At 35.2% G+C, this 15553-nt stretch overlaps 2 protein-coding genes across 6 annotated transcripts in view; both read right to left on the bottom strand.

The window, feature by feature from the left end:
* The window catches only part of fbxo25 (F-box protein 25), a 61549-nt gene extending 60906 nt beyond the window's left edge, over positions 1-643 (bottom strand). For 3 of the 5 annotated variants that reach the window (XM_049463157.1, XM_022676822.2, XM_049463159.1), the window contains exons 1-2: positions 537-643; positions 1-131 (exon numbers count right to left, since the gene is read on the bottom strand). In XM_049463157.1, coding sequence (XP_049319114.1) covers positions 1-128 — 128 coding nt within the window. In that variant the 5' untranslated portion in view covers positions 129-131; positions 537-643. Of the gene's footprint in view, positions 132-494; positions 514-536 lie in introns of those variants that run through there. The other 2 variants (XM_022676823.2, XM_049463158.1) reach the window with 2 other exon arrangements.
* A 9316-nt stretch (positions 644-9959) lies between these two features.
* Positions 9960-14956, bottom strand: fam110c (family with sequence similarity 110 member C). The gene has a single exon (XM_007239957.4). It carries the CDS (start codon positions 14498-14500, stop codon positions 12782-12784), a length of 1719 nt encoding a protein of 572 aa, XP_007240019.3. The 5' UTR covers positions 14501-14956; the 3' UTR covers positions 9960-12781.
* Positions 14957-15553: the final 597 nt, after the last annotated feature.

Below are 15553 nucleotides of genomic sequence, written 5' to 3'. Positions count from 1 at the left end.
TCTTCAAGCTCGAGCTCATTGTTGTTATCTCCTAAATCACTGCAGAAAAACTCAAAGGGTTTCCATCCATCCTCGGTCTTGATCCAACTCCATCCAGGAGATCTCCAGTCTTGTCCCAAAAATGGCATTTTCTGCAGATTCCCAACAACAGGAGACAGTGCAGTTAGATTAACTGCAGCTACAAGGGGTTAAATAATATAACTGATATAACAAATATTAAGTTTACTGTTAACTATAGGGTTAAAACTGGTAGTTTATGAGGCTAAATCCCCAATTTACTCATGGTGACAGCAGTTAAATCATGTAAAACCTTCAATAAATCTATATTTTCCATTAATTTGCTTTTTTAGTGCAGTTTTCTGCAGGCTGCCTCCATAAACCCCTAACTAACAGTATCCAGCTGTTTTATCTGTATACAGACTGCAGACTAAAGGCTATTATCTCGGTAAAACGCGCGTTTTAGCGGAGGACAGCTCGGTAAATCGGTAGATTACGGGGTGTTTTGCCGGTATAACCCGGGTTCTCGCTCCTCTTACGTGATTTCTTTGTTGTGAGCAGAAAAAAACAAATTCAGCTTCTTTTTATTATTGACGGAAGTAAACAGGCAGTACGGCCGAGTGTGGCCCCGCCCCCTACGCGCTCCGATTGGCCGCCGCTCCCGTGTTTATTTTGTTGCTACCCGAAATCCCGCCGCTGATTGGCTGCCGCGCCCGCGCCTCACTGGCCGCTCTCTGCTGCCTGTTTTGCTCTAGCCGCTGCCAACACGTGAGCCGAGCTCCGCACATGTTCCCGTGTTTTACATCTACAGGAGAAGAGATGAAGGGAGAGAGAGAGAGAGAGATGGGGATAAAGAGAGAGAGAGAGAGAGAGAGAGAGAGAGAGAGGAAGAGAAATGGGGAGAAAAGAAAAATGGAGAGAGAGAAAAAGAGAGAAAGGAGAGAAAATAGTGTGAGAGAAAAATGAAATGGAGAGAGAAAGAAAAGAGAAAATACAGAGAGATAAAATAGTGTGAAAGAAAAAAAGAGAGAAATGAACAGAGACAAAGAAAAGGAAAACGGAGAGAAAGAAAATATAGAGAGATGCAATAGTGTAAGAAAAAAAGAGAGAAATGGACGGAGAGAAAAGAGAGAAAATATTGAGAGATTAAATAGTGTGAGAGAGAGAAAACATAGAGATAAAATAGTGTGAGAGCAAAAAAACAAAAAATAGAGAGAGAAAATGAAGATGGGTAAAATAGTGTGAGAAAAAAATAGTGTGAGAAATTGAGAGAGAGAAAAGAGAGAGAAAAAGAGAAATGAAAAGATAAAGAAAAGAGAAAACAGAGAGAGATAAAATAGTGTGACATAAAAAAGAGAGAAATTGAAAAAGAAAGAAAAAATAAAATGGAGAGAGAAAAAAGAGAGAATGGAAAGAGAAAGAAAAGAGAAAATAGAGAGAGAGAAAAGAGAGAAAAAATTTAGAGAGGAAAAAAATAGATGCCTGTAGTGTAAAGTGTGCAATGTACAAGTGCAGTACAGACACTCAGTTATCAAGAACAATGTGTAAATATATAAATAACTAGATATGCATTTCCTGAAGAAAATATCAGTGCTTGCAAAAATCTAATTAAAAATGATCAAGACATTTAAAATAGGTACTGAGGTGGATGAGAGTGTTGTATATTGGGTATTGGGTACTGTGTGTGTGTGTGTGCTCTAATTCCAGCCGTTATCCTGTAATAAAAGTATAAAGGTCAGTATGTTCCTCTCTTCCTCGTTCAGTGTACCTTCTGTATGGATGTGGGTTAAAAGTTAATTTTTAATAACGCACAGTAACACATTCATTTCACAGGCCTCTAACCTGGTGCCCTAACCTGGTCAGAGGTTACATAGCTGCTGTCAGACCATGTAAGGAAATAGTGAGTATATGTGTGTGTGAGAGAGAGAGTGTGTGTGTCTATTGGTCCATTGAGGAACTTTACATGATGATGCTGAAATAGTGTTTCTAAAAGGTGTCAAAGGCCTTACTTATGTAAAGACTGATTTTTCACATATTATCTCTATATATGTTTGTATTTTCATACAGTATATTTTAGTATATATCAGCAAATGGAAAAAATGCATTATTTTCTTACAATATTGTTCATCATATTTTTTACAACATTGTGCAGCTCTGATTTTACCCACTGAAAACAATCTATGACCAAAAAAGGACGATTAGGTGTCCTTCCGCTAAAATCCACTTTCTTGTTCTTTGTGAAATACAATAGGTCTCTCTGAGTTTATATGCATGCTATATGCTATATGAGTTCATATGCATAGTTAAAAGAAAACATCAACCCAAGATTTTTACTTTCTGGAACTGGATTACCCCCCTCTGTGTATAACTATAGGTTTACATAGGATCTCCAGTGGATTTGGCATTTTACAGAGACTCTAAGACTAGTTCAGTGGCTGAACTGAACTTTGCAGGGCATTATTACACATGTTGTAAAGTAACATGTGACGTAGCAAAGACTGTTATTAATGTAAAAATGTCTTTATTTTAAAAGTTTCTAACTGTTGTCTGTCTCGCTGCCTCCTGGTGTTGCAGTACTGTTAGCTAATCAGTTAATATCAATATTCATGAGCAAGAGCCGAAATCCTATCGCAAATGAATACAGTACAATATTTAAGTGTATTAGATTGATTGGTAACCTGATTGCCACAGTATCTGTCCATGTAATGAATACTGACTATGAAGGAACAGGAATCATGTAGTAATGTGTGAAATTATGTCAAACACATTACGATGACGAAATTCCAGGTGACTCTACCTCATAATCCAGCCAAGATGTGCAAAACTTTGAAGAATGTAAAATATATAGCATATTCTACAGTTTTTTTTATTTACTAAATAATTCAATATGTTTTCTTCATAGTTTGGAGGACTTTAGTATTAATATACAATGCAGATTATTTTAAAATAATAAAAATAATACTGAATTTAAGGGGTGTCCAAACTTTTGACTGGTACAGACTGTACACTATGGAAGCCCATTTCCGCCACCTGAAGAAAAAAAACGTCCTCAACTAAGTCATAATTATGAGATGGAAAAGTCATAATTATGAGATAGTAAGTCATAATTATGAGATAAAAAAGTCATAATTATGAGATAAAAAAGTCATAATTATGAGATAGTAAGTCATATTTATGAGATAAAAAGTCATAATTATGAGATAGAAAGTCATAATTATGAGATACTAAGTCATAATTATGAGATAGAAAGTCATAATTATGAGATAGAAAGTCATAATTATGAGATGACTTTTTATCTCATAAATATGACTTACTATCTCATAATTATGACTTTTTTGTCTCATAATTATGACTTACTATCTCATAATTATGACTTACTATCTCATAATTATGACTTACTATCCCATAATTATGACTTTTTTATCTCATAATTATGACTTTTTTATCTCATAATTATGACTTACTATCTCATAATTATGACTTAGTTGAGGACGTTTTTTTTTCTTCAGGTGGCGGAAATGGGCTTCCATACATAGGAGAACAGAGGTGATCGTGTTTTACTACAACAAAAGTCAATTTTACATCTGGATTCTTCTTTGAAGCACATGTGCACCAATCAGCCACAACAATAAGCCCAACGGTGCTACTAGAAGAGCTGTGACCCATCGAGACCTATGAAGGGGTCCTGTAATATCTGACCCCGTCCCATGTTCACCAGTTATCTTTCCATTCAGCACATCATCTTCAAGAACTGACTATTAATTGGCTGCCTAATATGTACAGTATATCTCACCCATGAAAAAAAATGTGCTACTTGACCCAGTTTATCAATTATACTCACTCCATATCTCAGTGGTTTTAATGTTACGGCTGATTGGTGTGTGTGTGTCATTGACCCGGCAATGCTTGACATCACACAAACAATAAACTCAAAGTGCAAAATGGCTAAGCAGTAAAAGTATGTTTACTGCACACTGTAAAAAATGTTTTTTTTTTACTTTGTAAATATAATTAAATTAATTTAAAAACTATCTACAAAAACAACTTAAAAACATTACTTAAGAATGTCAAATAAAATTATATGCACTACTTGGTGTTTCTTTGCAATTGTTTGTTGTCAAATACATTTAAATATTTTAGTCTTAATGCCAAAGTAAAAAATAAAAAAACGCTTTTGTAATTTTTTCTTTTTGTGAGAAGCAGCGGCCAGAGCAAAGTAAAATAGTATCTTACAGGATCCACGCATGCGCAGTGACGCCAGCTTTCCTTCAAGTAAACTTTTTTCTCATTAAATGCAGCGGAGATTTTTACTGCATGTTCAGGGGTTAAAATTACTATTATTGAATCTATATATTTTTAAGTGTTTTTTAGTCCTGTACAAAATTGCAAAGCATTTGTAATTTTATTTACATCGTAATATACAAGCAAACTTTGTCTGACGATCTCCATTTTATAGAATATCATGTGGCGCAACCATCAAGAAACTACTACTTTGGGACTTTTATGTTGAAACCAATTTAAAGACAGGAAGTTGCATTATTTACCAGTTTGCCAGTAAGGACCCATGGAAGCAGCAAGCAAGTTTTTTTGCCCTTTTTTTTTTTTTTTTTTTTTTTTTTTTTAGTTTTACAAATAGGTACAGTGATAAATTGAAACAGGAAACAAGAACTAACAGCAACATATCAGCAATGTCAAAGATAAGTAAATAAAAAAGGAAGAAAGAAAAAAAAAGAAAAAAGCCAGAGGAATTGCCAAAATAATCTAAAAAAAAGAGAAAACATTCCATATTCATCTTATCCTTTGAAAAGATTGCAAAAATAATGAACAGCCACAAGAATTTCTCAAATTATCTTTTCTTATTATTTATTTAATACTTAGTATCATTTAAATTAAACTGTAATTCTTTAAAACATTCAAGGGTCTACCATTTTCTTTTTATTCAATGAGGGGCCCATTGACCTAATTGTTTGCAAATATATTTTAAAATCAGAGTTTATAAAAGATATATAAGATGGCATTTTTTTTGTTTGTTTTTAGCTTTATGTATGTAATATTTTGCTAATATTATAATAAGGATGATAATAAATGATTCATTACAATGAAATAGAGGGTTATTAAAAATATAAAGAATATAGTGACTTTCAAGGGGAATGTCTTTACCAATTTCCTCCCTAAATTCCAAAATATATCTACCCAAAAAGAGTAGGTATAAATACAATAAAAAAATAAATGATCAATTGTCTACAGTTTTACAGAAGCTGCAATTTTCAGAGATGGAAACAAATCGACTTACTCTAGCATTAACTGGGTAACATCTGTGCATCTTGAAAATAACATCTTTTATTTTGTTGTTAATAAGATATTTATGTGGCAAAGCCCAAATCAAATGCCCCCTAACGTTGGAAATATATGTAGGAGTGTTTAATGCAAGTTTGTAACTCTCTCAAGAGTTTGTCCAACTTTTGTTAATTGTATTATTGTTTTTTTTAATGGTAAACAAAGATGCATTACTTTATTGATGCAAAACAATAAAAATTTTCAAATTGTCATAAAAACTTGTAAATTGCATTAGTGTAAATTAGTGTGTTTTTTTTATTATATGCCATGTATAAACACCTACATAAATTAATACTACAATAAATCAAATATTTAGCATGTAAGCATTACTAAAGAATTTCAAAATTAATAACGTTACTACTACCACTAAGTAAATGTATATATATAACTTTTTAATGATATTTTCCTTAATACTGATGTGGGTCAATTTAACAGTTATTTTAACCTTATATACAGTATCAATACAGTAAAATACTGAGATATACTGAGACTATGATTTTATAGGAAAATTGGTAATACTGTCACATCATTTCCACATCATACTACTCCTAAATTACACTAAATTCATTTAACAGTGATTAACAGTTTTAACAGGATATCACTGTTGTGAATGGCTGTGGATTTACGTCCAAATTAATTATACATTAGAAATTTTGATGTTTTAGGATAAAAGATTAATAGTGTTGAAAATGATGTTATTGCACAGTGTGTCTTAATACATATAATACACACAGATAATAATAAATTATACATTAAGATAGTAAATGAAGATATTTAATATATAAAACGTTTTAACAGGAAAATAACAAGTGAAAACCTTTATACATTAAAATATATCTATTATGCTTCTCATTATATGATATGCAATAGTTAATTTATTTACTGCATATGAATTCAGACCAGCAGCATTAAATTATTTGGTAACTTATTTGATTTTTACCAAACCAAACCCTGTGTTTCCTGTTTTATCAGCACAAACCAGCTACACTCTGGAACATGGGTGTGAACCAATATGGGCTAGTCTGCTTCTCCCCTGTCGCTCATTACGCAATATAAAAGCAAACAGGGATTGTTCTGGGCCATATTTTTCCATCGCCCTGAGGTAGGCTGGTATGACCCCTGGATTCCACAGCTGCCAGACAAATATGACCGTCTGCTGCGTCTCTCAGTCTCTTAGTCTCAGCTGCAGCTTTCAACTACAGCTATCATAACAGTCTGACTTATTCAGAAGCTGAAACACTGAGTAAATAAAACAGAACTGAAAAAAGAAGCTTTAAATACACTGGAGCTACAGGACTGATACACACACACGTTTGCATAGGAACCGGGGGATCAGAAATAGGTGGATTTGTCCCACCTAAAAATGATACTACAGAAAAAACAAGAAATTGGTTTAAAATAAAACGTTAAAAGATTAAAATGTAAGCAATTATCTCCACTTTTATCAAGAAGACATGGGTGCGCACTTTAGAGAGCCTGGCGGGGTGCTGAATTCCGCACAACACTGGGTTAACACGCAAAGTCAGTAATGAGAGCAATAAATCGTAACAATAACACAATATACTGCAATAAAAACGACTTCTGGGTAATGTCTTGTTCTGCTAACAGACTGGGAGGGTTGAGTTTTCTAACGTTTATATTAACTGCTGCCAAATATCTCTATAAAACGTAAAGGTACATTCTTTTCATTAAAAAAAAACACCATCATAAGAAGTACTCTCACTACACATAATCAAACACAGGAGCCAACACTACTGAGTTTTGTTATATTTTTTGAATATTCAGTGATAACTGATCAGTGTTTCTCATAAACTGTATGTATTTTGTGATATATGTATATAATTCAGACATTGCACGCATATTTTTCTTTAATAACAGTAAATGTGGAGTAACATTTAACTAATAAAAAACAGAAGTACAGAAATGCAGTATAAAAAGCAGTATAAACTCTTTTAATACCATTACGAGCAGGTGTCCCAATACTTTTGTCCAAGAGGTAAGAACTTTGTTCATTTATTCATAATTCATTAATTTCACATTTTTTAAACGCACCAAGCCATATGGACAAATCTGCTTAATTTTAATACATAATATTACATATTACATTCTTCAGTAGCACTTAGTAATAATAGGGGAACAGTATTTACCACAGATAAAAAATTTAAAGCTGTAAAATTGTATAACTACTAAAAATTAATAATAAAAAAATACATGTTATAAAAAAAACATATATACAAACCAGTCATTATTCTCTAAACAAAAATGTTAAAGAAACCAGAATATGTTTTATATATTTTAGATTAGCTTTGAGGACAGATCTGCACACACTTGGTTTTTAATGATTTTAATCTCAGTGTCTTCATGAGGGAGAGTCACCTGGAATAGTTTTCTCAGTGTCTTGAAAGAAGGAGTTCCTGGAGGTGCTGAACAATAGTTGCTGCTTTTCCTTCACGCTGTGAAGCTCCAGCTCATCCCAATTAAATCACCTCAAATCACCATCTCAGTTCATCAGGTTTAGATCAGGGGATTAATGCGGAGGAGAAACACCTTTTTTACTGTTTCTACATAATTCCATATGTGTCCCTTAATGTAACCTTATAAAATCATGTCTAATATTAATCTGCAATGTAGAAAATAAATTAAATTAAAAAAAAGAAAAGCACTGAATGAGAAGGAGTGTCCAAATGTTAGATGTTCATCTGATGTATAACACGTCTGTCGGATTCAGAGGTGGAAAGTAATAAATTACAGTTACTGTAATTGAGTAGATTTTATGAGTAATTTGTAATTTTTAAAGTAGTTTTTAAAAAAGGCAATTTTACTTTTACTCAAGTACAGTTTTGACACAAGTAATTTACTTTGCTACATTGAAAAATCAAACCTGCGAAAGCATGTGGTGTAAGTACTTTTATCATTAAACAATCTGCTTAAATGTAAAAAAAAAACAGTTAAAGCATAGCAATGACAAGTTAAAAAATAATAATGAACTGTAAAACTATAAAATTACAGTTTATAGTCATTATTACCATAACTTTTTAATAGTAAATAAAAAAATGGATCATAGAAACCTATACCACGTGTTTCATTTTGCCTGAAAGGTCCAAATTATTATGTGGAATAATAGTTCATTAAACACAAATTAATTTGTTTTTACTTTTTACATCAAATAATTAAAAGTAACTATGTAACTTTTACTCTAAGTGCATTTTAAATTGAGTACTTTTTTACTTTTACTCAAGTAGATTTTTAGATGGGTACTTTTACTTTTACTTGAGTAGAATTTTAGCAAAGTAAAGGTACTTTTACTTAATTACAATTTTTCTGTACTTTTTTCACCTCTGGTCAGATTTAGTGTAGAACAATCAGAACATTTTCTGTGGCATCTTTAACCACCTGAACCTTTACGGTATTTTAATGAATTATAATCCTAAAGAAGACAACCCACAAGGCTCTGTTTTGGGACCTATGGAACTGATACAGCTCTTATCATGACAGGAATATAGTAAATAAAGAAAAACTGTGAAAAAGTGTGGGCACAGGTTTAATGGGTTAAATCATACATAAAGAAATTATTGGATATTAACAGGTTAATCTGAAACCATTTTTCCTATTAGTCAGTGTGTAAGTTATGAAGTTATGTAATTATGAGGGCTTGACCAAAAAGTAACAGTGAAATACAGATGTAAGGTTTAAACACATTAACTGTAACTGTAGTGCCCTGGCATGGGGTATGAACAAACAAATAAACAACAAACAAACAAACAAATAAAATAACAAACAAACAAACAAGGATAATGGATCCAAACAAGATGGACAGTATTTACTCTGTAAGGTAGTAATCTACTTTCTGCATGAACTACTTAATTTGAGCTATTTCTAAAGGTATATTCTTGTGGAAAACAACAAATCAAATAATTTTTATGAATATAAGGTGCACTTAAAAACCTTTAATTTTCCAAAAATCGTTAGTTCGTTTTATAATCTGTTGAGTCTTGTGTATAAACTCTACCAGTCAGATATTAAGGAGCGGTAAAGCCACTTTACCGAAAGTACAGCATTATACAGGAATTTCAGTTTAGTTCTCCAGCAGTATTAACATTAGCATTAGCTGCTTATCACGGTAAGTGCTAACTCTTCTGCCGTTCAGAGGTAAGTATTATCGGACTGTAGCCTTCTGCTAACCCCGGCTAGCACTGCATGAGCAGTATTAGCATTAGCTGCTAATGCGGCTAACTATTTCAGAGAGTATTATCGGACACGGTACGTTTATGAATTATCACATGGGCTCTATAGGATGACTACTGTAGACTACCTTATTTTTCACACTATAAGGTGCACTTAAAAACCTTTAATTTTCCCAAAAATCGTAGTTCTTCTTATAATCTGTTGAGTCTTATGTATAAACTCTATCAGTCAGATATTAAGGAGCAGTAAAGCCTCTCTGCTAAATTGCAGCATTATACAGGAGTTTCAGTGAAACTTTTCTAGCAGTATTAGCGTTAGCTGCTGACCATGCTAAGCGCTAACTCTTTAGCTGTTCAGAGGTGAGTATTATCGGACTGTAGCCTGCTGCTAACCCCGGCTAGCATTGCAGGAGCAGTGTTAGCATTAGCTGCTAATGTGGCTATTAGCAGCTAATGCTAATACTGCTCCTGCAATGCTAGCCGGGGTTAGCAGCAGGCTACAGTCCGATAATACTCAGACTGTAATACTCATGGTTAAACAATATATGTTTAATGCATCAAAATATTTTTTAAATGCTGTATTTTAAGAATGCTGAAATGTACATAATATATAATTGCTATTCACAGAAAAGTTTGAATTAAAACAATTTGTAGGGTAATTTTGCAGCCACTCAAATCATGAATAACACTGTAAAGATACAGTTTATATAAAGTATACTGTATATTATACTATATATGTTATAGGACATGGGGTATAAACAAACAAATAAACAACAAACAAATAAAATAACAAACAAATAAGGATAATGGATCCAAACAAGATGGACAGTATTTACTCTGTGAGGTAGTAAACTACTTTTTGCATTAACTACTTAATTTGAGCTATTTTTAAAGGTATTTTCTTGTGAAAAATATCACATATACTCTATAAGATGACTACTGTAGACTACCTTATTTTTCACACTATAAGCTGCACTTAAAAAATTTTAATTTTCCCAAAAATCGTTAGTTCGTTTTATAATCTGGTGAGTCTTATGTATAAACTCTACCAGTCAGATATTAAGGAGCAGTAAAGCCACTCTGCTAAAGTACCGCGTTATACAGGAGTTTCAGTTTAGTTCTCCAGCAGTAGTAGCATTAGCATTAGCTGCTAATCACGCTAAGTGCTAACTCTTTCACCATTCAGAGGTGAGTATTATCAAACTGTAGCCTGCTGCTAACCCCGGCTAGCACTGCAGGAGCAGTATTAGCATTAGCTGCTTATGCGGCTAACTATTTTGCTGTTCAGAGAGTATTATCGGACACGGTACATGTTTATGAATTATCACACTATAGGGTGCACTTAAAAAACTTTAATTTTCCCAAAAATTGTTAGTTCTTCTTATAATCTGTTGAGTCTTACGTATAAACTCAGTCAGATATTAAGGAGCAGTAAAGCCTCTCTGCTAAATTGCAGCGTTATACAGGAGTTTCAGTGAAATTTTTCTAGCAGTATTAGCATTAGCTGCTAACCACGCTAAGCGCTAACTCTTTAGCTGTTCAGAGGTAAGTATTATCGGCCTGTAGCCTGCTGCTAACTCTGGCTAGCACCGCTGGAGCAGTATTAGTATTAGCATTAGCCGCTAATTGCACTAAGTGGTAACTCTTTCACCATTTAGAGAGTATTATCGGACTTATAATCTGGTGTGCCTTATAATACAAAAAATATGTTTATGAACTACATAGATAATCAATACATGTTTAATACATCAATATTTTTGAAATGTAGTATTTTTAGAATGCTGAAATATACATAATATATAATTGTTAGTCACAGAAAAGTTCATATCTATGCCCTCTGCAGTTTGAATTTAAACAATTCGTAGGGAATTTCTTGATTAAACTACATGTAAAAAGTCACTTAAATCATGAATAACACTGTAATTATTAAAATACAGTTTAAATAAAATATACTGACAAATGTCAAATATTATAAGACATGGGAATAATATCACTTCTACAGTATGTTTTTACTAACCTACATGTTTTCAATCATCAGGACGTGATCATAAATTTCCCCTACACACTATCTTGCTGTAGATTAGCAGTTAGCTGCCACACTATTTAAGTTCAGATTGTCAAAAAATGCACGTGTACAGCTGTCTATGATGAGGCTTTCAAAGCTAAATTTATAAGTGGATTACTAGACTGTAGAAGGAGCCTAGAAGCAAAAAACATGTGTTTTAGACATTTGTAGACAGTTAAAATGATGTGAAATAAATGAAATCTTTAACCCTCCTGTTATGTTTAAATGTTTTAACCCTCCTGTTATGTTTAAATGTTTTAAAGTTTAAAGAGCTAAAAAAAATATATAGTAAAAAGTATTTTTTCAGAATGAAACTTTTTTTTGCTTGTCTTAATTAGTGTAACCAACATATAATATGAAAATGGTCCATCTCACATATTTGCAACAACCACCCCCTGCAAAAACTAAAATTAAAACTGAATTGCAATGTTATGTTTTAATGTTATGTAAAACTTTAGTGTTTTTTTGTATATTGGTCTTTCAAAAGTAATAAAGTAGTGAAGCATTAAAAAAAAGTTTGAACATATTTAAACAGTATTTTTGCATGAAAAACGAGTGAATTATCCTAATTGAAACATTACCTGTTAGAGGTAAGGAACACCATTGCACTAAATATTGATAAAACAATTTAGTAATGGAGTTAGAAGTGAAATATTCACACTGCTTGTTAGGATTTTTTTGTTTTAGACATCTTTTATATAATTAAACATCATAAACAGCACCTGGTCAAATTGAGGGGTTCAAAGCTAAATTTATAAGTGGATTACTAGACTGTAGAAGGAGCCCAAGAGCAAAAAAACATGTGTTTTAGCCATTTTTAGACAGTTAAAATCATCTTAAATAAATAAAATCTTTTACCCTCCTGTTATGTTACGGGTCAAATTGACCTGTTTTAAAGTTTTAAGATAAAAAAAAATAGTTAAAATTTTTTTTTTTTTCAGAATGATTTTTTTTTGCTTGGACCCATTGCTGTTCCTGACAAATGAACATAACAAGAGGATTAAAAAAGCTTACAGTAACTTACAGTATACACAGGTGGATAGTTATTCACTATGTAGGAACTATCGGTTGATTTGAGACGCAGGCAATTACACATGACCATTAAACTTTAAACATTAAACACAACTAACATAAGCCAATACTATTGTTTGGTATATTTTCTTTGGTATATTTTCCTCCAGTCCTTCAGCACGTATCACTACACCAGATCTCGCAGTGTTTTACCGGACTGTGCAGCGTTCCTGCAGCTGTACAGCCACTTAATAATCCGAGCGTTGCGCTCGATTACCGAAGTACCTTGTCCCGATTTCTTGTCCGGTAGCTCGTCCTCCAGAAGCCCGTCACTGTGGACACTGCCCGTCTGAGAAAAGCCATCGTCCGAGATGGCCATACTCACGCTCCTGACTTTACCAGAGCCTGTAAACACCTCCTCCACTGACTCCGAACAGGTGCAGAAATTCTCCCGCCCTACCGACTCAACCACGTCATCGTCGAGGCCGCAGTACGTGAAAAAAGTGTCGAAATCAGCGGCGAAGCTTCTGGAGTAGCGTGAGCTGATGTCGGAGTGCGAGCGTGAAACCCTGTTCCTGCGACGCTCACTACTGCTAGTGACATCATCTACGTCACTTCTGTTGGCAACATCCTCTCGATTATTCGTAACTACAGTCATTGGTTTCCTAGCAACAGAAACATCCTCTCGGTTGTTCTTGAGTACTTTTATTGGTTTCCTAGTAGCATCCACACGATTGCTCCTAACCACCGTGGTCACTTTCTTGGCAGTGTCCTCACGATTAGTGGTAGTAGCAGCAGCAACATCCTCTCGATTGTTAGTAACCACTGTTGTTGGTTTCCTGGAAACATCCTCTGGGATGTTTGTAAGTACTGTTATTGCTGGTTTCCTAGCAACATCCATGTGATTGTTCGTAACCACTGTTGTCAGTTTCCTTGCAGCGTCCTCACGATCAGAAGCAGCAGCTGTTGTCAGTTTCCTAGCAACATCCTCACGATTGTTCGTAACCACTGTTGTTGGTTTCCTGGAAACATCCTCTGGAATGTTCATAACCACTGTTGTTGGTTTCTTGGAAACATCCTCTGGAATGTTCGTAACCACTGTTGTCAGTTTCCTTGCAGCGTCCTCATGATCAGAAGCAGCAGCTGTTGTCAGTTTCCTAGCAACATCCTCACGATTGTTCGTAACCACTGTTGTTGGTTTCCTGGAAACGTCCTCTGGAATGTTCGTAACCACTGTTGTTGGTTTCCTGGAAATATTTTCTGGAATGTTCGTAACCACTGTTGTTGGTTTTCTAGGAACATCCTCACGATTGGTCGTAACCACTGTTGTTGGTTTCCTAGCAACATCCTCTTGAATGTTCGTAACCACTGTTGCTGGTTTCCTAGCAACATCCTCGCAGCCCTGGTTGGTCTCATTGGCTAGCCGTTGACCACTGCTAGCTTCATATTCAGACTCGTCTAACTGTTGCCGGGAAAACGGAATGGTTTTGTCTCTTCGTGACAAAAGCAACGTCCGTTTGTTTGGTTTCTTACCGTATCCGTCCGACGCACCTCTCTGGAGCTCCCCCTTCTGTCGGTAAAGTAAAAGGGAGTCTGGACGCTTCTTGCTGCTGTTTCTCTTCACCACGTTCACCTCATGAGGCGAGCTTTCGTCCACATCTTCATCGTTGTTAGCCGGGCTGCTGGGAGTCGGAGTCTCTTCACTCTGATCTGAGGAGCACATGCTGCTACCGGTCTCTGACATCTCCGAGGTCTCTGAGGCTGGCGGTTGCTGGTTTCGGATGTACTCGGGTTTGGTTGCGGCCAACCGCTCGGCGGCGCTGCGCCCTGGGGCCTCGCGCTCCCTCTCCATCTGCTTCCTCAGGTACTCGGGGCCCTTCTGCAGGATACGGGAGGTGTCCAACATCTTCAGCAGCTTTTGTAGCAAGAAAAACTTTACAGAAATCAGGTGTAAAAAGTTTAACAGAGCAGTTTTTAGAAGGAGCGTCCGGCTCTGAGAGCTCTACCCTGCAGAACTGAAAAACGGCTGGTGATCCTAATGGGAGAGGCCGGCCTGTTACAGCATGTTGTAACTCTGAGCACACACACACACACTCACTGCTGAATACCACACCTGCGCTCTTACCTTTCACCTCACACACCTCACAACTCCTCCCACACCTTCAGCTAATGCAGGCAGAAAAGAAAGCTTAGCACGTGGTGGAGTTCCTCACCCTCAGGAAACCAAACATCAACAACGTGAACGTTTTATTATTTGCCTCTGGCAATGAAATTCCCGGTAGATGTGTCTCCCTAAGAACCTCGTAAATTTGTCATTAGAACATACGAGACACTACAAATGAACCTGAATAACTACAGTTTACTGGAAGATGATTTAGATCATTCGGATAAGTACTGTAAATGTGACAGGACATGAGGCAATAAGCAAGGATTGGTCCCTCATAAAGTAAAGAGTAAAACAAAGAAAGAAAAGGCCACAACTCTATCCTTTTTTTAAAGATTAAAGATTTATTTCTATTTTTTTCCCATTCTTCTCCCCAATTTAGCTAGGGCAGTTGTGATGCAACAACACAAGGAGAGTAAAAACTAGCACACGCCTCCTCCGATACATGTGAATTCAGACTCCGCCTCTTTTCCAACTGCTGTTTATGTAGCATTGCTGACTAGCATCACAGTACACTCGGAGGAAAGTGCAGAGACTCTGTTCAGATACATCAGCTCACAGACGCAGCCTTGTGCTGATCGACATCACCCTTTGGAGTGATGGGGGGGAGCAACAACTATCCACCCAGAGAGAGCAAGGTCAATTGTGCTCTCTCAGGGTTCGATCAGCACCTGATGGCAAGCTGCAAAACTGGGATTCAAACCAACAATCTCACGATGGAGGCCACAACTCTACCACAAACCCTTAAACCATATTATAAACTACCCTATTATAAACTACAAAATACACAAACTA

The sequence above is a fragment of the Astyanax mexicanus genome, chromosome 13 (genome assembly GCF_023375975.1).
Source record: "Astyanax mexicanus isolate ESR-SI-001 chromosome 13, AstMex3_surface, whole genome shotgun sequence".
Taxonomy (NCBI): domain Eukaryota; kingdom Metazoa; phylum Chordata; class Actinopteri; order Characiformes; family Acestrorhamphidae; genus Astyanax; species Astyanax mexicanus.
Note: the sequence above shows the minus strand (reverse complement) of the source record. Positions and strands in the feature narration are given on the sequence as shown.